The sequence below is a fragment of the Neolamprologus brichardi genome, chromosome 5, assembly GCF_056152115.1.
Source record: "Neolamprologus brichardi isolate AB-2024 chromosome 5, ASM5615211v1, whole genome shotgun sequence".
NCBI lineage: Eukaryota > Metazoa > Chordata > Actinopteri > Cichliformes > Cichlidae > Neolamprologus > Neolamprologus brichardi.
In genome coordinates, this window is record NC_142108.1 from 26,195,480 (window position 1) to 26,223,427 (window position 27,948).

A 27,948-nucleotide genomic window follows, 5' to 3' on the forward strand; every position below is an offset into this window, starting at 1 on the left:
TCTTCTTCCAGACCTGGCCAGTGTGACAATGCATCCAAATAACTTATACGCATCTACAGCAGTTTGAACTGATGATCTTTATATCTGCGGTTGCTTCAAATTTGCTCCAAGAGAGCTTCCCAAATCCTATAAATTTACAATTCTCCTTCTTAGATCTTCATTGAGTTATTGCTTTCCCATTGCTCTGAGTGTTGGTCAGAATCCTGTCAAAGAAATCCTCCTTTTTAAGGAGAAACTACTAAAAGTAACTACATTAAAAGTTACCGGGCCCACGATGAGTGTATGTCAGCTTTTAACATGTACAACCAGAACTGTAGATGAAAAGTGGGGAAACAAGTATTCTGAGCGTTTACTTCAGCAACATTTATATTCCCACGTGTCATTATAAAGGTTTTAAAATACTACTGAATCACACGGACTCATTGTGTGTCGTTGTAATGTTGCTGCACCTTAACTTTTTGTATTTTTATATCTGTATCTAATAACACAACATAGCATAAGTGCAGATACACATGATAAAATCTGCAAGATAATTAAATGTCACGGCGTACAAATTACAGTGTTATGACCCCAAATATCGTTTCTGAAGTAGAACACGAGTACTATCGGGAGGAGGTGTGTGTGTGGTGGTGGTGGGGCTTAAAATAGTCTACATTTAACTTTTGGACCCAAAGTTCATCTAGACACAAAGTTTTCCCATGCAGGCTGCCATCTTGGTAACGCCTCCAGTTATTTCTCGCAGGTTTTACCCAGTGGACTTTCAGTGCACAGCTTTTAACTATAAATTAATATAGTGTGATTTTTAAATACTTGTATTGACACATACTGTTATTTTTGGTTTTGCTGCGTGAGCTTGAATTCTTGCGCGCTGTGTGGGAATGTGCGGAGTGGACAGAAACCGCTTCAGGGGGAGGGTGATGTGATTCATTGAGCCATCTTCCGTAAGTTTCGTGTTTTGGTTGATTTAGTTCTCACGTAGACCCTCTTTTCTTTCTTCTCCTCCTCCTCTTTCTCCGCCTTTCTTCAGCTAAACTCCGCCTCGGAATACCGCTGCACACCTGGGGGTAACGGCTGCAGGTAAAAGTGTGACGGCGGGGGAGCCTCGGTGTGCGTTTGGTCGGCGTGCCAAGAAGACGCGGTGCGGTCCGAGGGTGAGGAGGTGGATGAGGAGGGTTTAGTTGCGACTCTCAGAGTGAGTTTCTGTGATATGAAGGTGCTGTTGTGACCTGTGCGCTCAGGTGGAGACGCCCCGGTGTAGCCTGCCGCTGCTGCTGGACTCCACAGGGCGGAAACCCTTCAAAAGTTTTGTGTTTTCACGCGTTTGTGTCTTTCTGGGTTTCTTTCGGGGCATTTCGTGGCGGATAATCCCAACAAAACAATCGAGCCTCTCGTAGCAGCAGGCGACGTTAATGCGGCAAAAGAAGCGTCTTCAAAATCAGGCTCTTGCGACTGCTACGCTTATGTTTAATACCGACTCATCTTTCATGTTTCCCTGAGTATCAAGAGGATAGATAAACGCACATTAAATCTAGTCCATATGTTTTCAACTTGTTTTTAAATCTCATTCACTCTGCTGCTTGGAGTTCTCGGGACTTCAAGTGTTGAAATCTCGTATTTCCACAGGGCACTATGGGTGAGGCACCGGTCAGAGAAGATAGTACAGTGACACGATCAGCAGAGGTATGTCTGGAAACATGACTTTGCATTTGTGTGTCTGTGTGAGTGTTTGCTTAACCTCCTGTCTTCACTGGTGAAGTATGTAGGCTCATTTCCTGTGGATGACAACTGTTTGGATGACCAGATTAAGCAGCTGCACACACAGTTGAAGTCCCTTAAAGTGAGTCTTTATCTTTCTATCTAAACCTACGAATGTGATGATAACGACTGTACCTAATGCAGTCCTGTATTCATTTAGGCATGCAAGACAAGACGGCCAGTGTCCCTAAAGTTTTCCATTAAAGGTGTGAAAATGTATAACGAGGATGAAACGGTAAGTAGAGAAAATGACAGTTAGTTTGTTTTGACCTGTTTCCGTCGCTCTCCTTTTCGTGCCTTATTGCTCGCGACCTGTCCCTGTGTGCAGATCCTCCTGATGGCCCACGCTCTGCGGAGAATCTCTCTTTCCACAGCCCGACCCGTCGATTCACAGTTTGCCTTTGTCGCGCATAACCCAGGCTGCCCAGACACCCAGCTCTACTGCCATGTCTTTAAAGCAAGGCACGCCAGAGCAGTAAGGATTCTCCATTGTTCTGTTATAGTTAGAGCTCGCTGTAAATATGTATTTAGGGCTTTCTGTTTACTCACAAATAACAACCCTGCCGCTTTCCCATGCTGGACAGAAAGTCCTTCTGTCAAGCACAGTATATTTTAAAGTGTGTGATTAAAGGTGTTCTAGCTCTGCTCATAAAAAGCAGAAACAATGACTGATTATACTTTAGCTGCAACCCCATTCAAGGTTCTCTCTGTGTGCACCTATGGACTGCTTCTGGCACTACTTGCACTCGGTGGAAGGCCTGTCCTGACTGCTTGAACATGTGTGTTTTGTGATATCACCACGTTGCTTACCAGACATTTCAAACTATTATATGCCGAATCATTACCAGAGGTGATGATGGGCTACGACCTAGAAATCAAACAATGCAAGAGTTTGTTTTTTCTTTCTTTTTTCAAAATGCATAATATGTAACTTCTCCAGATGGAGGAAGAAAATTTGACATTGTGTGTCCACTCATGGTGCACTGACCAGAGGTTTGAGGCCAGACCAACACACACGTTTTTGCTCTACTTGCCAGATTTGGCTCGCTGGGACTTCACCCTCTTCCCTGAAACAGAAGTCAACTTGAAGGAGCATTGTTTTATCTCAGTGGAGCACAGCATCATAGAAAGTTTCCAACCTATATGTTTGCATAGTTTTGGTCCGTGCTTGAAATAGTTGCGGGGTTTTGACAGCGATGCTTTAAAAGGATTAAAATGGTCACGTGTTTAAATGACGTGAGAATGAGAACAACCTTTTAAAGTTTGTGTTAATGGTGTCACTGAAACTGAGTCGCCATATTTCCGTTCTCATTATCTTGATAGGCAAACTATTTTAGAGCAGCCCAGAGTAGGGAAGTAATGCCGATATAATAGCTAAAGCTAACATTTCTGTTGTTATCAGAAGCTTTTGACACATTAGAGGAAATTAAATCCAATAAATGTGGTCAGTACTGAACAGTTTGCCATGGTAACTCCAAATAAAACCCTCCAGTGTCACACAGGTTTGGACTAGAGAGTGATGGGAAATGTGCTTATTGATCTTATGATAACAAATTCCTTTCTGTGCTAAACTCAGATCTGATCCCAACCGACTGTTGTATCTTCAGAAGTCACCCTTGAAGCCATGCTTCCTGTGTGACACAATAATAGGTGACTCTACTGGTGGATCTGGTAGCATTCAATTGTTTTGAGCCAGTCTCACCGCATTGTAGTTAGCAGCGAGACTTGTTCCAACGTGGAGAGGTCGGCAATACTATGACACTGCAGTTGCCTCATCTCTGCGAGATGCCTGTGCTTGACTAAACATCGTCAGCTGTGGTGTTGAAGCGCTAAGCTTTTATCAGTTCCGTTGTACTGTTAATAATTTACCTGATGAATTACTGCAGTATGACACAGAATAACACTGTTTCAGTTTAACTGCTAGGTTTTCTGTATGCACCCTTCCTCCTTTAGGCCCAGTTCCTGAACCTGCTGCTGTGCCGCTGCTTCCAGCTGTCGTACTTGGAGAAGCATCCAGAAGAGGCCCAGATAGACTCTGCTGGCTCACTGCCTCATCGCAAGCCTTCACTGCTCAATCACGGCTTTCCTCTTAGTGTCAGCGCCCTGGTTTCATTCAGAAGAGCTCCTTTTGGTGGATTATTACCTGGCACTAAGGTTTGGCTTAGTTAACTTCACCCAAAATCTCATGGACTAATTTAAATATTAGTTTGTTATCAAATGTTGTAATGTTTTTGCCTTTTTATATATTGTATTTCAATGTATTTTTTCCCATGTCTTCGAAAATTACCGCACCCAAGTTTTTGCACAGCACTGCAGTTTCAAAATGTATGCCTGAAAATGTAAATTATCTGTACAAACTATGTGATGTTTTCTCTACAGAAAACTCCAAAGTCTTCAGATGACCAACAAAGCAGCCAAGAGGAGGTCTTTCCCATCTCCTCTCCCTCCCTGATGCGCAAGAAAGTCATACGCACCAAAGTGCTGCGCTCTGGTGCTTACCGCTCCTTCACTTTCACGCCACGCAAACAGCGCAGCATTCAGGATCAACTGAGTGTAACTCAAGGTGGGCCGAGTGTTCACAGAGCGCTATCGAGGTTCAAAGAATTGATTAGGTAAAGCGACTTCATCAGTATTTGGTGAAGGGCAGTCACTGCTGTGGTGTCAGGGTTTGTTTTTTTTTTGTTAGTTTGTTTGTTTAAATTTTAGTCCGCATGATGAAGTGATTTCATCTCATATGGGTAATTGTGCATTTCTACAGCGCTTACATTTTATTTCTGTTACTAATGTTCCTTTTTAAAGTTGAATGTGTTTCTTTGTTTTTGAGGGGTTCTTTTATCATCATCACTGCATAGCGTCCACTGAGTTGAGATCATCTGGGATGCTTCTTCCCCGTCACATGGTGATGCAATATTCCACCTTTATATAAAATCTAACTTTACATTATTTCTCTTATTATATCAAAACCAGAAAAGGATCTCGACAAGTTGCCAGCGAGGCAATCCCGAGCTCCAAGCTTGTCTGAAACAGAAGAGGCACTAGCTCAGGCAGTGTGGTGTTGGGCTGGTATCGCAACGTTAGTATATCGCACATCAAATACATCTTTACATTCATAAGTGTCACTTTCCTGTTACTACATCTGTGATTTTCCTTCTTGGTATTGCAGTGAGAGCAGCTATTCACTGCTTGCAGATGATGTTCTGGGATCCTACCTTTTGTGCCAACATCCAAAAACCCCTAAATCTGGCTCTCTAATCATTCGCTTCTCCTCTGGCCCGATTACCCACCTTATTGAAAACACCCATAAAGGGAAATTCGTGCTGGAGGTAATTCTTTTGTTGGCTCATATACATGATGTGAAAACCAGATTATGATTAAATCTAATCTCTTTCACTGGTTACTTTATTTTCACAAGCTCTTATATTTTTTATAAATGAAAGAAAAGGAAAGGGGTCGTGGTGGGGGAGGGGGGGGGGGATTTTTGAAATATCTGATTTAACGTGGAAGTGCTTTAAATACGCATTCCCTATAATGGCCAGCAGAGGGCGGCAGCTCTGGTTGCGGAGACTTCCAATTAAATTGAGGTCTGTGGATAAAATTGGCTTCAGCTCTTTCTGACATCGCTGTCATTTGGGGCTCAGTTGGTAGTTTCAGTTCACATTTACTGAAACATGGATTATTATTTTTTAACTTTTTATGAAATGTTGATATTAGGAGTGCAGTGGAGAGCAAGGGGTGTTTGTTTCCGTGTGGTGTTAAAATGTTATGGTCAAAAACATTAAGCTTGAGGCTATCCTGTACATCAGGACTTTATAGTGGGTGACTTCCAAATTTTATACAGTCTGTGTTTTTAACTAAAGCCCTCAAGTGGCTTTTTGGGGAAGTGCACTAGAGGTTTCCACTTAGCAACCACCTTAATTGACAATATTATTCTTGAAAACCATAATAATTGTTTGTATTTGATTAGAAATGTCATAGTTGATTTATAATCATGTGTAACTGGTGTCCTTTTTAATTTATTTATTTTTATAAATGTAGAAATGCAAGACTGAATTCAATTCCATGGCTGAGCTGATTGAGCACTACACAGAGACTGAGGACGAGCTGCCATGTCTGCTGAGCTGTGCTCGAGTGAACCACTGCTATGAGTGGGAGGAAAACGTCAGCAAACAGCAGCCTGTAAAGCTTCAGCCCAAGCGAAGCCGAAATTAAAAGTACCCACAGAAACGAATGGGTGTAAACCCTGGACACTGGAACATGTGCACTGCCAACCTCAGAGGGCACAAAATAAGCAACACTGATCATTTCTTTTGCACATTTATCTTTTATCTGTGTTTTGGTGCGGGAAGGTTTAACTGTAAAGTCACTGTTTAATAGTGTTGGCACTTAATGTGAACAGTATCCATTTCCTAAGAGGGTGCTTGTGTGTTAAAGATATTTTGTGGTTTCTGATTTTATTATTTTTATTTCAACATAAGCTTTTAAAAAATATATTTTTTATTTGTGCCTATAAAATATCAGAGGAGGTTTTTCCTTTTTTTTTTTTTTTTTTTTTTTTTTTTTTTTAGACATGAAACTAAGAACCTGAATCTGTAAAGGGGAATTAATCACTGATTACTACACCTGATGGCAAAGCCACACTTTTTCTTCTTGTTTCCTTGTCTAGTAACAATGTTACTGAAATGTAAAACTTTTACTCCTTTTTACTCATATTTTTGTATGCAGTTTGTTTAGCTGATAATGTCGTATCTGTTAATATGACTACATTTCCGTTCAGAGTTTTCATTGGTCGCGTATAAATGGTACAAAATGATTTCAATCATTCTCTGGGTTTGTGGTTATCATGTTGTGTCGTCTTGACTATAGTTGATTTGTTCATAGCTTGCACACCATCTACCTGCACCCCCGACATTAGTTTCGCAACAGAAGATTGTGATTATTAGCAAAACATTAAATAACAACTGAACATAACGTGCATTTGTAGTCTTTCTTTTCTCTTTAAACGTCTGTTTGTTTTATTTAAAATACGTTTTCACTTTTAGTTTCTTGACAGTAACACATGAAGCATAAAGTAGACTGTTTTTCGCCCTTTGACCTCACTCCGTCCTCCCGGAAATGGCCGCGGGTCTGGGCCTGTTACATTCCTCAATGGTTACTTATGGTTGCTAAGCAACCTCAAACGCCTCGGGGAGAGGAACAGAATGGGACAGGACCTGAAGCGATACCTGACGAGATCCGTCCACACTGTACCTGGAGATATTTCTGCTGATCGCTTCTTACTGAACCTCACTGGGGATGTGGCCCGTTAGTCAACTGCTGCTGTCATCTTGTTATTAAGGTGAGGTTAGCCATCGAGGTCCTGCTGTCTTACGTCTAAGTAAACGTTGAGTGTTTGCGAAGGAGACCGGAGCGGCTTTGTATTTTACATTAGTTTTATCTCTTACACCTGCCAGCTGCTCGGTAGTGATTATTGAGACATGGGGTCAGAGTCGGTGAAGGTGGTGGTCAGGTGCAGGCCCCTGAACGACAGGGAGAAGGCGCTCAGCTGTAAGATGGTGCTGTCCATGGACCTGCAGCGCTGCCAGTGCTTCATAGAAAAGCCAGGTGCAGTGGATGAGCCACCTAAACAGTTCACCTTTGATGGGACCTACTATATTGATCAAACAACTGAGCAGATGTACAACGAGATTGCTTATCCTTTGGTTGAGGTAAGCTTGATTTTATTACCAGCCTGCAGAGCTGGGCTCTATAAAAGAAGCACGCTTGTCACTGGACACCTTCAGCCCAACATCAGTAGCCTATATCTAATTCCTAATGAATGCAGACGTCATTGTGAATACCCTTTGCTCACCTCAAAATTAAATTAAATAAAAAATGTCACTTTTACAGGGTGTGACTGAGGGATACAATGGGACAATTTTTGCCTATGGACAAACTGGAAGTGGAAAGTCTTTCACCATGCAAGGGGTGTCTGAACCTGCAACCCAGAAGGGTGTCATCCCGCGGGCCTTTGAACACATCTTTGAGAGCATTCAGGTATGTCTGTTGACCACAGTGATCTTGTAGCTTGCAACATGCATACGTAATATTATGCTCTTAGTTTTTGTCTCGGCTTGTCTCGGCAATGATAGAATAATTATATGTTTTATCTCGTGTGTGCAAGCTAGTGTGCAGAAAATACAAAATTCCTGGTGAGGGCCTCCTACTTGGAGATTTACAACGAAGAAATCCGAGATCTTTTGGGAAGCGATGCCAAGCAGAGATTGGAGGTGAGTCCCTGCTTTTTAGATAAACTAAACAGGCTACACTGTATCAGAAGAAGCCAAATGAATTATTGTTCTTTGGTTAGTACAGCAAGGTGAGTGTGCTGTTTTCGGCACAGTACTGTACCTGTTGCCATGGTGATTTAAACGCACAGTTGATTCCCTAAAGGTCAAGGTGTTGTAACAGGGTGACAGACTAGCTGATTGTGCGTATGTGTGTGCTTTGTGTGGCTGATGAATGCCTAGCTGAAAGAGCACCCAGAGCGTGGGGTATATGTACGGGACCTTTCCATGCACACTGTGCACAGTGTGGGAGAGTGTGAAAGAATCATAGAGAAAGGCTGGAGGAACCGGGCAGTGGGCTACACGCTGATGAACAAAGACTCCTCACGCTCCCACTCAATCTTCACCATCCACCTGGAGATCTGCAGCACTGGTGAACTTATAATATCTTTGCCTTCACTATATCTGTTCAGTCTGTGCTGATATTCTACTTTTGAATGTGATCCTCTTATATCTCCTAATGTCATCAGCACTTTACCATCAGTTATTTTTGTTCTGTGGTGCTATATCTTTAAATTTGATAGTATATGAATCTCCTTGTTAATAGTTTGCATATTCTGCCTGTGCTTGCATGTAGTTTTCAAACCATTGAATAAAACATACCAGGTTAATAAAGGTAAATAATAAGGCTTTGTAACAGTGTTGAATGTTGCTTGCGTTTCCTGCGTCAACTCAAATTCTCAGATTCATCTGGCCAGGACCATCTACGGGCAGGAAAACTCAACCTTGTGGACCTGGCAGGAAGTGAGCGTCAGTCTAAAACTGGTGCTACCGGCGAGCGACTCCGCGAAGCCACAAAGATCAATCTTTCCCTCTCGGCCCTGGGAAACGTCATCTCCGCCCTGGTAGATGGACGCTCCAGATACATCCCCTACAGAGACTCCAAGCTGACCAGGCTGCTGCAGGACTCTTTGGGAGGAAACACCCGCACCCTGATGATCGCCTGTCTTTCGCCCGCAGACAACAATTATGAGGAAAGCCTAAGTACACTGCGATATGCAAACCGGGCCAAGAGCATCCAGAACAGGCCTCGCATCAACGAGGACCCCAAGGATGCTCTGCTCCGAGAGTATCAGGAGGAAATCAAGAAGCTGCGGGCGCTCCTCACAGGCCAGCTGAGCACTGCTGACCTTTCAAGTAAATTTTTATAGAAAAACAGCATGCTTTTTTAGCTTAATATTCCTAAATCTACACATAGCCTCTTTTAGATGCAGAGAAATATTTTATTTTCTTGCATGTTGTCTTTCTTTAATTACCAGTGCTATAAAAAAAACCCCCACTTTTATTTAAAATGCAGCTCTGCTGGCTGGTCAGTCTTCTGAGTCATCCCCTGCTGTGCCCTCAAGGCCACAGTCCACCCCCACTGAAGAAAGGAAGGAAAAGATTAAAGAGGCAAACATGGACCAATCCCACACAACAATTTATCACTTCAACTTTAAGCATGCATTGTATAAAGACCCTGTGATTTATGATCTGTGTTCTGCTGTCTCTGCAGGAGTACGAGGAGAGGCTGGCCAAGTTGCAGGCTGAATACAATGCAGAGCAGGAATCCAAGGCGAAGCTGCAGGAGGACATCGCTGCTCTGCGTTCCTCCTATGAATCAAAGCTGTCCAGTCTGGAGAAGGCCCAAGTCAGCAGGGGGAGCTCTGTCCCCAAGAATGGTAACAGAACATCCTGTGCCAACAACAGAACAAAACTTTTCCGCTGTTGGATTCTCCCCATGTATCCTTCTTTTATTGTGCCGCTTCTCTACATTAGTGGGCGCCAGCTGTACATCCCAGGTTGCTTTGGAAGAACTCTGCATGAGCACTGATCCCATGTGCCACAGTACAGTTGAGGAAACCTCCCAGACTAAGGTAGTGTCCAGCCCCACTTTCCATAAAGATCACTCCTCTTCAAATCATATTCGTATCCTGAAACAAGGTAACAAAGCAATCTTATGTAGGCAAAATGTTGAATTTTATTCCCTCGTGTTGGCGAGCAAGCTTTCCGAAAAAGATCCAGATAGAGCTGGACTCTTGGAGTCTTCTGATGCAACTGCACCGGGGCCTCTAGACCAGAAACACGTCTTGGAAAGGTTTGTAGGCTTCTGTTCTAATCATGGAAACTTCCTTAACATGAACACTTCCTCAGATTCATAGCTATGATTTTATTATTATATATGATATGTCTTAATCAGCCGATTTATCTAATTTCTACTCCTTATGGGTCTGGGTTGTGAGCATTTTCAACACTGTTCACAGGATACTGAACATATTGTTATGATGGTATCTACAATCTTATCACACTCCATGATGAATGTGTCATACTTATACTTTTGGCTACAAATGGAGTGGATAATCAGATTCCAGCTGTATATTTTTCTGTATGTGCTTACCCTTGCATTCTTTTACATCGTTGCATTCTTCTGTGTTATTACCATAACCCGGTAATTAGCAGAACAGTTATGTTTAACATGTTGAGGGTTGAGGGTTACACTATAATAATATAGCAAGAATTATACTAAGCACGCATCTATGCGGTGTCCTTGGTGTTCAATCTTTCCTCAGACTGCAGCAGCTGGAACAGGAGGTGGTAGGAGGGGAGCAGGCCAGGAACAAAGAGCTGCAACAAAGACAGCGGCAGAGAAAAAAACTTGCTGACCAGAGAAAAGCTCAGCTTGTCCATGCTCTGTCAGAGAACAGCGAGGAGAGCGAAAATGTGCTGCTGAATGTCTACAACTCTATCCAGGAAGAAGTCCATGCCAAAAACCAAATGCTAGTCAAAGTTCAGGGCAAGGTGAGTGGAAGCAGTTCGGAGGAGCTTACAGCAGATGCAAAATGCAATCTTTCTGTTGGGAGAAAGCATATGTGTTAAGGGTTTTCTGTACATTTCAAAGAGCGATCAGAAAGTTTGGGTTATCCACCCACAGAAATCTATTTCTCCTCCCTAAGATCTCCTTTTCATGCACCCCTGCTCTTGACAAATTTTACTCCTTAAAAGTCAAATTTTGACAACAGTGCAATTTCACCAGAGTGGGATTGTACATTGTGAATTCATACCACACTTTCAGACTATAAATGCAGACTTGTGCGTTAACATCCTGGGGCATCTGTGGGAGAACATCCAGTGGAAAGAGCCTTAACAACAACATCACCACACATTGAAAAGGCAACAGTTTTTCGGCCACAAAAACCCAGTCTTTGCTCACCATCTTTCCTACGACTTTGTACAATTCTCCAAAATCAAGTTAAAGTATTATACTCCCTGTTTTGAAACACTGGGCAAGATCCAACACTCATTGTAGAGGCACAAGTACAATGGTCTTCCAAAATAGTGATACCAAAATAACAGCAGCGGTCTGGAGATGTATTAGAAGGTGACTTTGACTAAATTTAAATTGGGTAATTTATTAACTTTTTTAACCTGAAAAATTAGGTTATCTCTTCAGGGATTTACTAATTTGATGTGTTAAAACGGTTCTCTCTTTGAATGTCAAACCCTACATATGACACGTTTTTAAGAAGTGGGTTTTAGCTAGTTTTCTCATGAATAACATGCTTCGTCACTGTTGCAACAGCTGAAAGCAGCCAAACTGGAGATCCGTGACCTGCAGGCAGAGTTTGAGGTGGAGAGGAATGACTACCTGGTGACTATACGCAGGCTGGAGAAGGAAGGGCAGCTCCTGCACAGCCTGCTGGAGCGTATGGTGCCTCTGGTGCGCCGTGACTGCAACTACAGCAACCTGGACCGCTTGAAGAAGGATGCTGTCTGGGACGAGGACAGCGCCACCTGGAGACTGCCAGATGTGATGGTGCAGAAAACAACACTGCCTTTAGGTGGGGTATAATATGTAAAAAAAAAAAAAAAGTGAAAGCTTTTTTTTTTTTTGACAAGACAGTAAATCTTGTTTGTTTTGCAAATTACTTTCCTTAAATGTTTATTAATCACATTCTTTTTCTTAGCAGTGACTCCAAAAGCTTCAGCTCGCAGAGGCTCAGGTTCTGATGCTGGAGAGGCATTTATGGTGTGTTTGCATTTCATGCATAGGCTTTTACTTGACATACACACATTCTAGCAGGATTAGAGGTCATTTCTGTTTTAGCAGGTGGAGGAGGACAGGTACAAGCAAATGCTGGACAGAAGTGACAGTGAGAATATTGCCAGCAGCTACTTCAAGTCAAAGAGGGCGAGCCAGCTCCTCGGAAGTGACACCGCAAAAGCCCACGGTGAGAAAAGAAACTGCGGGCTTCTAATTAGTACATATTACCAGTTAAATTAGTGAATTAGCTCTACTGTTGAATGTTATTTCATTTTTATTTAGCAACAAATTTGTACGCCGTGATTTCGTGTTTCTGCTTTTCATTAGATCCTGACTGGCAGGAACAAAAAATAATCATGTACTACACTTCATACTGTTACAGTAAACCTTTGTATTGCATTTGGGAAGCCTTTTTATTAGGTTATCTCTCTGAGCATTTTACGTTTTAGCTTCTTTTTTACCTTTTTTGTATATTTTATATTTTTACTTATTGAGACCATTTAATTTTAGATTAGTTTGATTTTTCTTCTTTTTCTCTTTCTTACTTTTGTTTAGTTTTGTCTGTCTTTTCTCCTGCTGCCGTCCCCTCTCCTCCGCTAGTTAACGTGGCAGGCCACCTCTCCGTGAGTGGCTCTAACATGAATCTGTCTGCGAGCTCAGACGCCATCCTGCCTCGCCCCTTCCGTCTGGAGTCGCTGGATGTCCCAGTGTCTAACGGTAAAGTGAAGCGCAAAAAAAGCAAATCTCACATCCATAATGAGGCGACTTAAACGGACTGTGACCCACATATTTGCAGTTTTCTACAATGACACTTTTGATGACTCATCAAAAAAATAAGTGTTGTATATGTATATCTGACTGTGAATCAGTGTGTGTTTTTATGACGGCTGCTATCTGGATTTACACAGGAATCATTTATTGCCGATGTTACAAGTCCATTTGCGTCATGAGTTTTTAATTATATTATTAATGTTAATTTTTAACTCATTGCTACCTACTGTATGATGCTTCCTCGATTTTTCTTTTCTTTTTTGCACAAGACATAGTTTAATGTTTGTTTGAGTTTGGTTCTTTAATATTAAAATATTTGCATTGTAATGTTGCTGATTTCCTTTTTTTTTACCCAGCATTTAAAATACTTGTCAAGAACAGATGACATCAAATTAACTGATGTCTCATGTGTTTAATTTCAATTACTTTACAGAAAAGCCATTAAAACTTGACTCCAGTGTATTATAAACAGTAGTAAATAATAATATATAAAATAATATCAGCCTGCATGTCAAACTGTAGTACTCTGCTGTCACAAATGGGTCAGGAAAGCTGTTGTCAAGGCAGCAGTATCCTAGGATATGGTTATCTCATATTACACATCATCTCTGGACACCAGTGTGGGTTTTGGTGTGATGTTAATTAGTAGATTCTTTAGCTAAATGCAAATAACATATGTGAGACAGAAAGTTGTTGTCGCAGTTTTTAATCTTAAGAATTAAATATTGAAAGGTTTATTATGATGTCAGTCCTCTTAAGATTGCTGGACATGCAGAAAAAAATGCTGTTTAACTCGATCCTTCCTGCAGCTGTGACTATCTTATTTCTCATTTTGACACTGGCCTGATTTCTTTGTCTGCTGCTTAATGTTGCTCGACTAGCAGACAACTGTGTCCGTTTCAGAGTCTGACATCATTTATTGTGGCGACACAATAGACATAGACACCGATACCTTTTGGCAGGCCTGCTGCTTTACTGAGCGATAACACAACTCTAATATCCTTCTGCAATAATTAACCACGAGCTAATCTGGGCTCTTCAGGACCGTTGCATAACAGATATCATGCCATTCAAATAATCCATCAGGAGAAATTAGAAGTGTGACATGTGAGTGTTACAAGAAAATAGAGACAGGGAAGTGCTGGGCTACTAAGTTTGCACAGAGGTGGAGCTAGAGATAATAGGATTATGGACGAACGGCTGAGCAGGCTTTTCCATCATCTGAGTGGTGTGTAAGATGAGCAGTATGGCTGATAGCCTTTCTGTAACAGGAGAGAGGTAAAGACTGCAGGGATACAGTCATAAAGCTTTGCCTCGGGGGTCTGTGGGTTCGCTTATTAATCAAGACATTCAGGCTGAATATAGACAACCACAGCTTGGATTCCCATGTGCTGAAATGTCCTTGAGCAAGACTCTGGCATCACTGATGTGAATGAAAAGTAACAGTAGGGTTAACACTCCAAACCAACCTCATGTATAGTGTTGGTTGTTTTTGCTTTTTGAACAGAGCCAAATGGACTGGTGTAATCTGGAATGTTTATCTGCAAATATTAAGATTTTATTATTTAAAGAGGAGAAAGAATTAGGAAATGAATGCAAGTGGCCAAAATGACTTTTCCCATGAAGGTTAGTTACGCTCAGCCTTAGATACAGGTTGAGGGAGTGAGGTGAGCCAGTTGAGATCATTCAGACATTAAGATGCCTCCTGGACCCCTTGTATTGGAGGGTTTCTGGACATATCCAACTGGGAAGAAACCCCGTGGAAGATGCAGAGCTCACTGGAGAAATTATATACACTATATGGACAAAAGTACAGGGCCACTATATATATATATGCATAATGGTAGTGCGTATCTATGACGACCAGTGCTGGTGATCTCCATCAGTACCAAATAGCTTGCCGTGAGCAAAGGAACGTAGCGCTGAGAAGATTCATAATGTGAGTGTAAAACACACATACAGGAGGTACTTGGCCAAGGAAACTCATGGAGGTTTGAAGCTCATTGGTGATGTTTGCACGCAACCTGCCCTAGCACTCTGTGACCTCGATCTGCAATGTAGTCTGGAGTGCTGCTAACACCGCCCAACTTCCAATAAGGAAAAAAAAGATGGCTTAAAATACAGTATATTAGATAAAAACTTTATTTTCAGTGACATTTATATCAATGGTGGAATAGACACAAATAATTAAATGGTTGTTTTTCGTTTCATATTTTCAGTGTTACACAATGAAGGCTGTGTAACACTCTTTAATCTACTGTACACAGTAAAAAAAAAAAAAAGTAGTAGAAAGAAACTGAAGAACGACTGGTGCATGAGTTCTTGTGTTGGACATAAGTATTGAAAATTATCCCCCAAAACTTGAAGAAAAAAAGTCAGAATATTAAAAGACTGCATGAACTGATCTGGTGCTTTGAGGATTTGCTCTAAGAAAAATCAACATGCAGGCACATTTGTGATTTATAAAACAATGAGTAAGATATCAGTTCTGGCACACCCTTATCCGTGTCTTTGATTTAGTACCTGTGCCAATAGCCAATAGGGTTTAAATTTTATATAACAGAATTTTGTTAGGTTTGCAATACATTAAGATACTATTTTTATACACTGACGCTCTGGATTTAGAATATTTAAGGTGCAGTTTCTGTTACTTTTGAGTGCATTTTTAATTGTATTTTTAATAAAAAATGTCTTTAGATGACTATGTGTTGTATATTTTAAGTGTAGAACATAATTGTATGGCCCTTTAAAAGCTTCCTCTCCTGCTTTTATTTGACAAAGTGCCGTGTGCCAGATTTCCACTTAACGCTTTAACTCTCTTTAAGCTGATCGTGTGCTTGTGCTTCTTTCTGAGCATTGCATTTATGCCAGCAGGCATCTGCTCTTTCAGTCTTTTAGCAGTCCAAGCTTTTTGAGAGCCTCTTTTCGATCACCTCCCATCCCAGGCACCACCATCACGGTGTAGCCTACTGAGTTTGAGGTTTTCTGAGGTACTGGGGGAGCTGTTGTGGTGCTCCTGGTGGTTGTCACTGGTTTGGCTGATTTGATGCTTTGCGGTTCAGAGGTGTTTCCACTACTTCTATGGTTGTCCAGGGTGGCAGACTGCTCCAGATTAGCTGTCCTCTTCCCCTTGGATTGAGCAGGATGTGATGCAGACCCAGGCTGCTGGTCATGTTTGGTGTACTGACGCAAATTGGCACTGGTCTGCAGAGGCCTGTTATTGGACTCTTTTGGCACTTGAGCATTACAAAATGATTGGCTCCTTGATGGATTACTATTAGCTGGATCTCTTGTAAACTTGTCAGCTGTTACACCCAAGGAGGAGTTAGGTTTGGGTGTAGGCAGTGGGGTTACTCTATCATTTTCTGCCTCTTGGCCTTTCAGGAGGCCCAGCTTCTGCAAAGCTTCCACTCTCACCACCTGGGGATCAGCTGCATTCTTGACACTGTATGAAGAATCTGATATTATAGATTCTTCATTTTGAGTTTTTGCAGATATGTTGGTAGGAAACTTTTTGGGTTTTGGGGGAACAACTGGAGGACCTTTCTTACACTTGGAAACTTCTGACTGGGATTTGTCTGATCTTTGGAGATTTCCAAGTGTTGGGCCTTCCACCGGGGCAGAATGGTGTTTTTCTGAGTCTATAGTATGATCAACTGTTGGGCATAAAGGGGTCTTCTTTGTGGAGGCACTCCTCCGCAAATGTACAAGTGCGTCGTAGGAGAGAGGTCCTCTGGGTAAAGGACCCTCAGCTGTCCTCACTGAGGGTTTTGTGGAAGGAGGTATAACATTAGCCTCTGAAGATGTTGGGCGAACAACTGCTTTCTGGTTGTCTTTGTATCCTGGTTTGTTGTTTTTAGATGTAAACTGAGGCTTAGAGGAGGCAGTTTTGACTGCAGGAGTGCCTGGTTTAGTACCGAGTACAGAACAGGAAGTACTGCTTGCAACAAGAAGAGGGGTGGGAACCAGGTAGCTGTGCATGGGCCTGGCATCAAAATTTTTGTTGATTGGTTTCTGGTGATTGGTTGATGTCTGTGAATCTGGAAGTCAAACAAGTACACATTTATCACTAGAAATTCTGTACACCTACCTAGAGCATTTCACTAAATAACGTGTCACTAATTCTGCATCTGTTCCCAGAGATTAACTCACCATCAAGGTTGCTTTTGCTCATGGAAGCTGACAGATTAGCCACTTCAGTAGCAAGGTTGCTGTAGCTGGGCAGTTGTTCAGGCTCGTCATTGGAGACTCCGCTGTCCTCCTCAGTATCCAAAGACTCAATAGTCTCCTCCAAAAACATGAGACAGGCCCTCTCCTCAGCAGACAAGTGCTCCAGACTATCATCACTCTGAAACGCATTAAAACAGGGCTTTCATTTAGAAAAGAAATCCACAATGAGAGATAGAAATCCTCTCTAAGAAAAGAAATAGACTTTTAGCTTTTATGTTACAGCTCTGTTACAAGTATTGTTTTGCCTCACTACTTCAAGTTGTTTCGTATATGTTTTGTGCTATTACTAGTGTACATATTCTTAGATTGAAGAGGGTAAACTTGGTTACTTACGAAGCCAGAATTAACACTGACCACACTGTCACAGCTGCCAGCACTCTCCATGCCATTCATTGTCTCCATTCCGGTGTCACCTGGCCAGGTATCACTTATGGGCATCTTAGTGCCCTACTTATCCACAGTTAGTGACACACCCTGTTGTTTCAATCTGAAATACAGAGTAAAATTACTATTGAAACTGTTCTTAGCAAAGTAAAAGATTTCTTTTTTAAAAAAAAGGGATATATTAATTATTCTCCACATTTTCCCCCTGCTATTAATTCTTTATGGCCCTGTAGACCATTTTCAACAGCACCATAGAAAACACTGTCCTTCATAAGTATCTCCCTTACAAGGTTTTACCCCATAGATGCATTTGTGTTACCTAGTTTTAACCTTTTGTAGGAATTTCTTAACAGCGTATAAAGGTATCATTTGACAAATGAGTAAGGATGTTTTTCGATATCTTTTGTTTTATAATTCATAAAAAATCAACCAAATTGTTAAATAGAAAGCAAAATAGGTCATATTCGACGCTGTGATAATGATACATCAATGCTAATGACAATCATAGGTACAGCTAAAACTTTTTTTCCTGCAAAACAAATAAAATCAGGAAATATATAGAAGTCAAGCCATTTTATACGCAAATAGCACAGCATTGAACATTGGGTCTGACCATGTTTCATGTAATTTCTATGTGCTCACATGGTCTGCTAACTGTAAAGGAATTTATTCTCTGGTATGTTGATAAAAAATAATTAAACATCTGTGCAGCGTGACATCAACTAAGCAGCACATCTTCCAGATATGAAAGACAGTTTTATCTATAAATGGCAATCAGCACCAAAGGACTGTGTTCATATCCAGATCATTGCTAACTACCTTTTAAAACAGTCAAGTATAAAAATAAGCGAAGCGTACAGCTTCATCAGTCTGAGATGAAAATTAGTCTGTGGTTATTTGAATGATATTGGTCTTATAACAGTATAACTGTAATCCTGTGTGTACACTATGGTTGAGTTGTGTGATGTTAGGTATTTGAGTCAAAACTGATACATAACATTGCGCACAGAAAATGTATATAAACTTTATAATATCCAATTATGACCTGCATAACTGTGGACTTCATACCTGATCATGCAGCTAAAGAACAGCAAGGGCACAGCTTTATTGTAAGCACGGAAATTGACAAATGCAGGTTATCATAGCTCGGTGAGCTTCTAGCAGATATCTAACTAGTCCTCTTACTACATGTGACTTGGATTACAACATGCATGCCGCTCCTAATCTCTCTTTACCGGATCAATTTCAGAGGGAGTGGAAGGCAGAAGCAATCAGTCTCCTGAAGGCTATATGACACCTGTTTTAAAAAAGCAGTTTCAGCTTTGTATTTGGAAATTTTGTTCAACGTTTCGTTTATATGGGTATTGTAGCGTAGCTGCAATTTGAGAATAAAGGAAGTCCTGTCTGGACCTGGTGAAAAGAAATTCACTTTTGGATAAGTGTCAACACCTGAGACGCAAGGTCTGCCAAATAGGGCAGTGGAGGCACAAAAGCGCTCCTGTCCACTGTTCGTGCTTTGCCATGCCATGCCATCCCTTTAAAATTGTAAAAATCCCTATGGCCAGATCAGTAGGCAAAGTCCCAGGTCAGGATATGAATCTGAACAATGTAAGCTCAGTGTTAACGTTTATTGTGATTTTTGACCGGCTTGAAAAACCTTTTCACATTTGTCGTTTTTATCTGCTTATTAGGTCCCAGTCACTCTGCTATAACCCTTACTCTGAAAAAAACAAAACAAATCAGACTGTATGATGTGATATGAACCCGAAGAACATTTAACAATGTGTTATCTCTTTAAGTGAGTTACACCTATCCTATCAACACAGTAGGCAAAAACAAAAACTGGGCGAGTTTAGCTATCACAAGACTATGATGCACAAGTCAAAGCAATAAACTGCTGTGTCAGATTCTTTGGAAAATGTGGTGCAATGACAGCGTTACTGTTGTTTTCATTGTGGCTGTAAAAGAGCATCTGGCTAAGTTTTTATTACCTTCGATGAATTCTGTGTAGGATGTTGTGTAATAGGGTTTATTATCATTTTCTCCACTGTACCCAGGCTTCAACCCACTTCATTCACATTACTTACTGAATCCAAGCCTGTCTTTTGTAACTAACACTATTAGCCCCAAACCGCCATAAAACCCCTTCACCGAAAAGTGTTTAAATACTGGTTAAGTTTGACAAACAAAACAAAACATAAAATAACTGCCACGAGCAGTAAATTATTTAAATAGCATCCAATAAATGAAAAACATGCTAACTGTTCCTTACCCTATTTACAACAGAGCTTTAGGTTTTTAAGTAAATATAGGCGTACCTGTCCGTGCACGGTCGTCTCTCATATCCTGCTCCGCGTGCAACTGAAGTAAAGGTGAGCGCGCAACTCAGAGACACCTGGAAGAGGGACTTTGTCCCTTAAGCTTCTAGCCAATCAGAAGCCACATTCTCCTTAAGCCCCGCGAGTCCTCGTTTTCATTTTTTTTTTTTTTTTTTAAAACAAACAAATGTAAACCATTGCTGTCTCTGTCTGTCAGACGTATGCTGCCAGGACGGCTCGTTACTGGAAGTAATTCAAACATTTAATGTTATTCCTCCATGTATATATGTTTTAAAGTATTCTTTATGTTTTTATCTTTTAGGCGTCAGGCTTTGGGTGAGCATTTAGGAAATATCCTGTAAAAAGTGTTGACTAAAAAGATAGCGCTTCACATATTTTTTCAGTTAACTTTATTATTGTTATTATTATTGTTATTATTATTGTCGTTCTTCTCCTTAATTATTATTAATGTATTTATTGGAAAAGAGAACAGGTTCTGTTTACTACAGTGCTGATTCAAACAGCACAGACGATGCATAGCTAGAAAGTTACATTTCACTGATAATGCACGAGTGATCTGGGTGGCTGTGTGTCGGTGGGGTGGTATTACGTGATTTTAAGTAATTAAGTGATGCAGTTAATCATTACTTGTTCATGCAGCAGTACAACACTTTCAAGCTTTACGAAGGGTCGCCACAGCGTTTAGCACAGAGGCTATACCACCTTAAAGGCATCCTAAAGGGGCTTCCTGGTTTAACACCCACGGTTCGATCCTAGAAAAGACACAACCAGGTTAAATCTGCAAAACCAAATATGCAAATACTTCCGAGCCCAATCCATTCAGTTCACTTCCCAATTAAGAAAAAGTTGCAAATTGAGCGTGTAGAAACTGGGGAGTGAACAATTTAAGTGTAATCAAAAACTGTTGCCAATTAGTTTAACAAATAAAAAAAAAGTCTATTTATGCAAGCGCTAACGCACATTAGTTACCTTATTTGCTAACAAAGCTCAGATGTGGGACACAGCCAAAATCTCACTGCAAGCTGAAATTAGGATTTCAGCTGGTGCTAACTTCCGGAAGTGGAGTGATTTTTTTCCCTTCTTTTTTTGGTAGCTGTTGTTTCAGGGGGGAAAAAAGTGCTACACTGAACCAGTACATTTCTGATTCCTGAAACGGGCATGAATTGCATCCTTTATGCAAGTCTTGAAACTCACATAAACCAAAATAAGAAACTGTAAAGCTGTAAAAGGGTGTTGTATATGAAATATTTGTAGAGTTAAAGGAGGTTTGTAGTGGTGTTTTATGAAACATTAAAATATCACATTATTTAAAAGAAAAACACAAAAACTAATTCCTAGGCTGTGTGTGAGCTTTGTGTTTTGCAGCAGTGGTAGCTGCTACTGTTGGTCAAACAGTAAGTAAATTAATCCTAAATCCTATTATGAAAGGGTAGATGTTCCTTAAAATAACATGCAGGTAGTGTAATCCGACAATGATGGCACGGGACTAGGGTAAATTTGCCAGTTGGGATTTATTTTTAGTAGCAATGCACTAGATAAAGTTATAAGATAATGGAGTTGTCACAGTAATATCACAATAATTATTAATTTGCATTATCTATGTTACTTCCCATTTGTATTTATGTACAAAAAGATTCTAACCTTTAAATTTCACACTGCTTCTTTGTCCCCCTGCATCAAACCATTTAAAGGAAAATAGCATAAAGATTTATTTAAAACCCATTAAAGCATGGCAGCAACAAAGTATCATCTCAGCTTGACTTTTCTCACAAGGGAAACTGTAAACTATTTAACTCTTTGTTAGTTTGTTTTACCTTGTTGTTCTTCAAGCACTGCAGAATTTTAACTCATTTAGCCATGAGTAAACCCAGTATAGTTGACACAAAACAACTTTTACACATCCTATTTGCTATATTTTTTAATTGACAACACTGAAAAAAAACAAAACAATCAAGTAAATCCAGTTTATTCTGTAGTGCTTTGTGTGCAACATTCACTGTTATTGTTAATCATGAGAACATGGCAAATACAAAATGCAACAAAGCCATTTCATGGTTTTATCAAGTTGATTATTCAGGTTTTACCAGCGTTTAAAATACCTAAGGTAGATGATGAGGTGGGATAAGGGGGGAAAAAAATCATACAAAAAAGTTGTTTTGTTTCTTTTGCTTTCTTTAATTGATTACCGTCACCATCCAAATCTGAACCAAAGTCAAAGTCCAGTCAAGGCTCCACTGTGAAGCTGTTGGCAACAATTCTGCAATCAAAGACCTGTCAAACACCATGTTTTGCCACAATGAGAACTCAAATCTTTGACTTTAAGTTAAATACAAGTGCTTTCTTCATCCTTATAGCCAGTGTATGTCAAAGAAATTAGCAAAGAGATAATGGATGATTAGCTTAAAATGTGAGAACAGACTCCTGTTGTGGGGGAAGAAAATAATTCATACAGTGAAACAGGAGTGGCAGTTTTTATAAAACATACAAAACACAGTAAACTAAATGTACCTTTACTTGTAATACATCCACCCAGAGCTATAAATGTAAGATGGAAATATTTGATGTTGATTAGCAAAGGACATTATGAGCAGCCTTTACAAAGAAAAAAGATCTTAAAATACTGTATGCCTTACCTTGATTTGTTACAAATATAATGCTTGAATGGTTTTTCAAAGTATGCAGTCTAATTTAAACAACAAAAAACAGTTCTTACAGCATTTCAAACTTGTGCACTACAAAAAAAACAAAGACAATAAAAACACTTATCAAAACCTGCGGCACAAATATAGAAAAATGAGCTACAGATTTTGTAACGCGTTTTGTTTACAGCACCATAACTTTTTTTTGCCTTATTTAGTCAAGCCCACTCACAATCAATGTTGCAACCCCCCCCCCAACAAAATTAAGGCCAATTTTGCTTTGCACTTGCAGTATGATACTGTATTCAAAATTCATACCACCATTGATCTTGTCGACCACAGCTCAAATCCCCCCCCCCCCCCCCCCCCCCCCCCCCCAAAAAAAAAAAAACAAACAAAACAGTGTAACTTTGAGCTTAATAATCAAGGGACAAATCATTGCATTTAATGTCTATGATGGAGTAACAGAGAGATGCATTGGTGTCTGCAATGAGTTATCTGTTTGTTACGCAATCAGAACAAGCTGTGGCCTATGAAAGCTCAAATGTTTTTACCTACATTTTGATACCTGGATCTTCTTTTAGTCGTCATATCCTTCTGGATTAAACAAATGGCCAAATTTTGAGTCGCCCCAGTGCAGATTCAGAGCATGCAACTCAGAAAATATTGACAATATGAATGATCCATAATTATGCTAAAGTTATTGTACAAACCAAACAAACAAACAAACAAAAACAATGGATACTGAGGAGGTTAGGTGTGTCTGATTGATTTTTCATCAAGTAATCCTTTAGAAGAATCCTGCTTAGCATTAACTCAGGCCGTCTATATTGAACAGTTCAGATGTTTAAATTTAAGGAAATTAGTGGAAGAATTACTTACATCTGCCCCCAAAGTAATAAGAAAAACATGCTACATAACCAACATGATAAATAACAGTCAAGCTTGCTGTGCTGTGTTTAAGACAAAAGTGAATGTGATCACATAACTGTGCAAATAATTCTTAGTGACCGTTTTAAAATTCTTTGTTCGCACATCTTTGTTTCGTCAAGGGTAAGTTCTGCCAATTTGCTGCATCGATAACACATCCTAAACTGTTTGGTTTATGAACTTGTCCATGAGTAATCTTAACAGATCGAAACAACAACTAAGAATTTTTGCATCCTGACCCAGTTTAAAGAGATCTGAATATTATGGTTTCTAACACTGGAGCACTGCAGTAGCATTTCTGACTGTAAGAACTGACAGTAGTTAAAAAGTAATACTGAACAGGTAAGAGGCGGAACACAGTACCTGCAGAATCTCCAAAGATGTTGCCAGATAATGTGAGGTAGAGGATCACAAAAGCAGACAGACCCACAGAGTTGCCAGACGCAGGGCATGGGGGTTGGTGGTTGTTGTATTTGTGAGAAAGGAAAAAGACAGCAAGACTTTCACACTTCACCAAAATTAGCGTGGCCTGTCTCCTTGGCATGCTCACGAGCTTCCTTTTGTCCCACCAAGCCTGTCTGACACACCATGCAGCGCAAGGCAAAGCGGTTAACGTCTGTGAACTGGCGCTTGCGGCGAGCCTCGTCTGCCAGCTCGAGGGCCTGGGCCAGGATTACGTCGTCTGTAGTCGAGAAGATAGTCTGGGGCGGGGTGTCGGATCCGGGGATCTCTTTCTGCAGCGGGTCGTAGTGGATGCCATCATAGATCAGCAACACGCGTTTGTGGTAGCCAGCATCCTCCCCAAATCTGTCTACTCGCACTGTCTGAGTATCCACTACGCAGATCTCACACTGGTAGAACTTAGACATGATGGATACCTCGATGGCTCCTCCCCAAGTGTCATCACGTCTTATCCAGGTGCAGTACTCCTCATTGGTTTTCCCCAGCACCGCTTCAGAGTAAGCTGTGGGGTCACTCGAGACTATCTGGGCAATGAGACCTCTCATTTCAGGGGCGCAGGTGGGGTCGTATACGCCGCCTTCCACCACATAATAAACACTGGTGAAGAGGCAGGAGTTATCAGCTGGGACCACACGGCGTGCCAGCATAGGTGAACCTTCGAGGTTAGGTCCTTTCGTCACAGCGGGACGATCCTGAGGCTTTGGCTTGTTTTTTTCCTCCTCAACGATGAGTGTGTCTCCTGTAGAGGACGACACACCAATGACAACACTTTTCATCCCAGTCAGACTTTGGTTTAGAAAAGGAAGAGGAAACACATTACCTTATGTATATCTGTCTGAATGGTACCTGATTATTTTGCACAGATGTCCCTAAAATGTCTATTGCATGCAAATAAATCAAAGACTCAGTAACTCAAAAAGTTCTGCTTCTAATATTTCTGATCACATCACAAAGCAGCAGAGGTGGGCTGAATTCAAACACACCACAAAACATTCCTTTTATTATAAGCAATTAAAAGTTGAAGTTATAAAGACTGCTTATTCTAAAATCATACTTAAATTTTAACCTGTCCTCACAGGTATATAAATTCTTGTATATACCTGGGGTGCCAAATGTGCAGCCTCCATACAATACAATTATATCCGGCCCGTGAGATAATTTCATATGTCAATTATTAAAAGTCCCCTTGGTATGTGGGAGTTGAATCTTCAACCCTGCTGAGAATCCATGCAGGCAGGGGTGGGACTTTATTTTGATGGGCACACCATGCGGCCAATCACATGCAAAGACAGACTGGGATCATACCATTATGTGAAATAAGGAAGGGGGGCAAACCTTCCAAAGACAGCAAGTGTAGCAGTGCAGGTACATTTCAATGATATTGGAGACTTCAAAGCTGAGTGCAGGATTTATACGATTCGGAGAAGCCTAAAGTGATACCCGTTTTTATTTTCAGTCATTTTCCACTGTGGAGGACAAAAAGTTTCAAACTTGCCCAGGGCTTAAAGCTTGTGTGTTTTCTCCCTAGTAGTAGTAAATGCATAAAAATAAGGCTTTTAGGAAAAATTGCTTCCTTGAAAAAGACTAAATTTACAGTACAGTGAGGAATATTACATAAAATAAACTCTATATAAAGCCTCACAGGCCTGAATGTGCACTTGAAGCCATTTATAATTGTTAATATGTTTGATCTGCTGCTCACCACAAACAAGCATAAGCATACATTTTGGACTTTTAACTGTATTTCCATAAATTTTACAGCTTTTCCTACTGATCAAAAACCTCCCTTATGGCTATTCATAGGAAAAGTAACATACAACTCAACAACCACTGAACAGCTAAAACAGCAGGTAAACTGATTCTGCAAAAAGAAATACAGAGCATGGATCCCCACATTCACCCGAAATCGCACTTCCAAAGAAATTTCAACAAGAAAAACCTTTAAATATGTAACTTCTTTACATTGACAGAAAGGAGCAGTTTCACTGGTCTGGCCTGCTTACGATCAAAGTGGACCGTGATGTAAAATGAGTTTGACACCTCTGCACTAGAGCATGTAATTAAAAGTTTTTAATTTGGTCCATGTTTTCTGCACATGTTGGATGCCTGCCAGCATACCTGATTTGATAGGGTAGTCCTTGAGGTGAGCCTCTCCGTTCCGAAGATCAAGGCTGGAGGGTGGGTATCCAACCATTATTTTCTGCACATCACAGGGGATACCAGTCAGCTCCTCCACCTTGCGCTTCAGCTCCTGCACGCAGGACTGATGAGTCAAGCCATGCATCAAGTGGCTCCCATTTTTGGTCTTACAGCGAAGCCGCAACATCCTGCCTGCAAAAAACGTGATATCACATTAGTGACACTGCAAGTACCAGGTAAGAACTTTGTTAATCCGCAATGGTTGTGTAGAGAGCGTTAGATATATTCCACATGTATGTTACAGATGAAGACCATTTCTAACATGTTAGAGTGCTAGGCTGCTACATGTGGTGTTAAACCTGCGAATTCTGGCATCCTGTCCAGGGTGTACCCTGCTTCTCGCCCGAGTAACCAGGGAGCAAGCTCAGGATGTAGAGCAGGTCATCCACCAATTGCAAGGTTGGTGGTTCGAATCCTTGGCTAGTCCAGCCTGCATGCTAAAGTATTCTTGGGCAAGATACTGACCCCCAAGTTCCTCTCAGCTTCATCCATCAGAGTATTAATTTAGTTAGAAACCACTTAGGGACAGAAATAAGTGCTTCTGTGAATGAGGCATGTTGTATAGAGTGCTTTCAGTGCTCCAAAGAGTAGAAAAGTGGTATAAGAACCAGTCCATTTACCATTTTTAAACATACAAATTTAACTGGGGGACATAAACAGTCCTCTTCAGAAAGCAGGACCGTTTGTTGGAGTGTCTCACTAACAGGGTGACTGACACAAACTACAAAGGTAGTGAAGCTTATTGCCATTTATTACGAGTGGGAAATTCCAAACTGCTCACTGTGGGATAAGTAGTTTTCCCCAATCTGAATCTGTGATTTCGAGGCCATTTCCCCGATGGGTCTACAAGTGTGCCAATGTTGGCTCTTTAACTGATTTTAACATCGAAATTCTGCACTCATGTAGTTCGCCAATTTAATGGCTAATGAGGAAGGGACGTGTTTTGAATGATACTGCAGCTGTAAGCTATATTAAGTTGAAAACGTAATATATTTGTTGGACAATGCTACAGATAAGACTTTAGGACTGGATAACCTACATTGTGCTCGTAGTTACATCATAATGCTGCCAACTAAACGGGCCACGCATAACAACTGAAGTGCTGATGAACAGAGTAAAAACACCTGACAGCGACATTGCTTTGTTTTGGTGTCTTTGTTCTGGCAGTTAACACATCACTCAACAGCAACACAAACGCAGGGTAAAAAAAAACCCAAAACATAAAGAGAGTCCAGTTTTTGAAAATGTAAGAAATCCGCCTCTTATTATCCATCAAAAACAGTCCGGTTGTGAGCGATAATTACTCTGAGACTGTATGAAAGGAGTTCAATTCATTTCTGCTAGCTAACCGTACCGTGTACTGTCTGCTAACGTTAGCATGCTAATCTGTTCGTTAACTTGGTCTTAATTGAACCGTTTTTCCAGGAATTTAGTTTAACCATCGAGAAAATCTGTTACTTTCCGGTGACAAGTCTAACGACGACAAGGAGTACAAAATGATACGACAGCGAGACAAATTATTTTGCTGTCTTACCGTCTTACTTCACTCCCTGCTCGCCACAGTGGGACGTATAGCACGTCAAAGCACGTGTAAATGACGCGATCACGCACTAGTGGCACGGTTTACGTACGTCTGCCTGGCGTACACTAGAGAAGACGGTTATTTCGAAAACACATTTTGTCATTAAGCTCCTTTTCTGTATTGACATTTAATCAACAATCATTTGATTTTAAAACCAGTGCAGCCTATGACTGCGCAGTGTAGCTTCTTACAGTTTGACTCAGATTAAATTTTGAACCGCCGATCATCTTGGATTAAGTCTTAAGGGCTGTAGTTATTTTATCCCAATCCACAAGTGTACTGAGCCACTCCACATTTCTTTATCATTTGCTAG

General features: G+C 40.8%; 4 protein-coding genes across 10 annotated transcripts; 2 read left to right on the forward strand and 2 right to left on the reverse strand.

The window, feature by feature from the left end:
- Nucleotides 1-756: 756 nt before the first annotated feature.
- sh2d5 (SH2 domain containing 5) lies at nucleotides 757-6,293 on the forward strand. The gene is given in 11 exon segments (XM_087840931.1): nucleotides 757-1,151; nucleotides 1,624-1,680; nucleotides 1,757-1,837; nucleotides 1,916-1,990; nucleotides 2,084-2,230; nucleotides 3,709-3,909; nucleotides 4,135-4,318; nucleotides 4,723-4,828; nucleotides 4,919-5,078; nucleotides 5,791-5,942; nucleotides 5,944-6,293. Coding segments are annotated over 10 exon segments (1,206 nt in total). The 5' UTR covers nucleotides 757-1,151; nucleotides 1,624-1,629; the 3' UTR covers nucleotides 5,993-6,293.
- Nucleotides 6,294-6,942: 649 nt separating this feature from the next.
- kif17 (kinesin family member 17) lies at nucleotides 6,943-13,163 on the forward strand. Of its 6 annotated transcripts, none has more exons than XM_035904581.2 (14): nucleotides 6,943-7,460; nucleotides 7,642-7,788; nucleotides 7,920-8,021; nucleotides 8,262-8,451; nucleotides 8,763-9,215; nucleotides 9,376-9,470; nucleotides 9,574-9,739; nucleotides 9,837-9,934; nucleotides 10,064-10,155; nucleotides 10,628-10,856; nucleotides 11,638-11,896; nucleotides 12,023-12,084; nucleotides 12,163-12,286; nucleotides 12,655-13,163. In XM_035904581.2, the coding sequence occupies exons 1-14, from the start codon at nucleotides 7,230-7,232 to the stop codon at nucleotides 12,867-12,869; spliced, it is 2,463 nt and encodes an 820-aa protein (XP_035760474.2). In that variant the 5' UTR covers nucleotides 6,943-7,229; the 3' UTR covers nucleotides 12,870-13,163. The 6 variants fall into 6 exon arrangements, with proteins under 6 accessions (XP_035760474.2, XP_087697063.1, XP_087697060.1 ...); XM_087840937.1 differs by having other exon boundaries at nucleotides 12,700-13,163; XM_087840934.1 differs by having other exon boundaries at nucleotides 12,166-12,286.
- A 1,962-nt stretch (nucleotides 13,164-15,125) lies between these two features.
- zgc:158258 (specifically androgen-regulated gene protein) lies at nucleotides 15,126-19,834 on the reverse strand. The gene is made up of 4 exons (XM_006782890.3): nucleotides 19,803-19,834; nucleotides 17,434-17,587; nucleotides 17,023-17,218; nucleotides 15,126-16,910 (listed from the first exon to the last, which is right to left on the reverse strand). The coding sequence occupies exons 2-4, from the start codon at nucleotides 17,536-17,538 to the stop codon at nucleotides 15,757-15,759; spliced, it is 1,455 nt and encodes a 484-aa protein (XP_006782953.2). The 5' UTR covers nucleotides 17,539-17,587; nucleotides 19,803-19,834; the 3' UTR covers nucleotides 15,126-15,756.
- Nucleotides 19,835-22,844: 3,010 nt separating this feature from the next.
- yod1 (YOD1 deubiquitinase) lies at nucleotides 22,845-27,675 on the reverse strand. Of its 2 annotated transcripts, none has more exons than XM_006782888.3 (3): nucleotides 27,588-27,675; nucleotides 25,973-26,185; nucleotides 22,845-24,593 (listed from the first exon to the last, which is right to left on the reverse strand). In XM_006782888.3, the coding sequence occupies exons 2-3, from the start codon at nucleotides 26,178-26,180 to the stop codon at nucleotides 23,896-23,898; spliced, it is 906 nt and encodes a 301-aa protein (XP_006782951.1). In that variant the 5' UTR covers nucleotides 26,181-26,185; nucleotides 27,588-27,675; the 3' UTR covers nucleotides 22,845-23,895. The 2 variants fall into 2 exon arrangements, with proteins under 2 accessions (XP_006782951.1, XP_006782952.1); XM_006782889.3 differs by having other exon boundaries at nucleotides 25,973-26,181; nucleotides 27,588-27,646.
- Nucleotides 27,676-27,948: the final 273 nt, after the last annotated feature.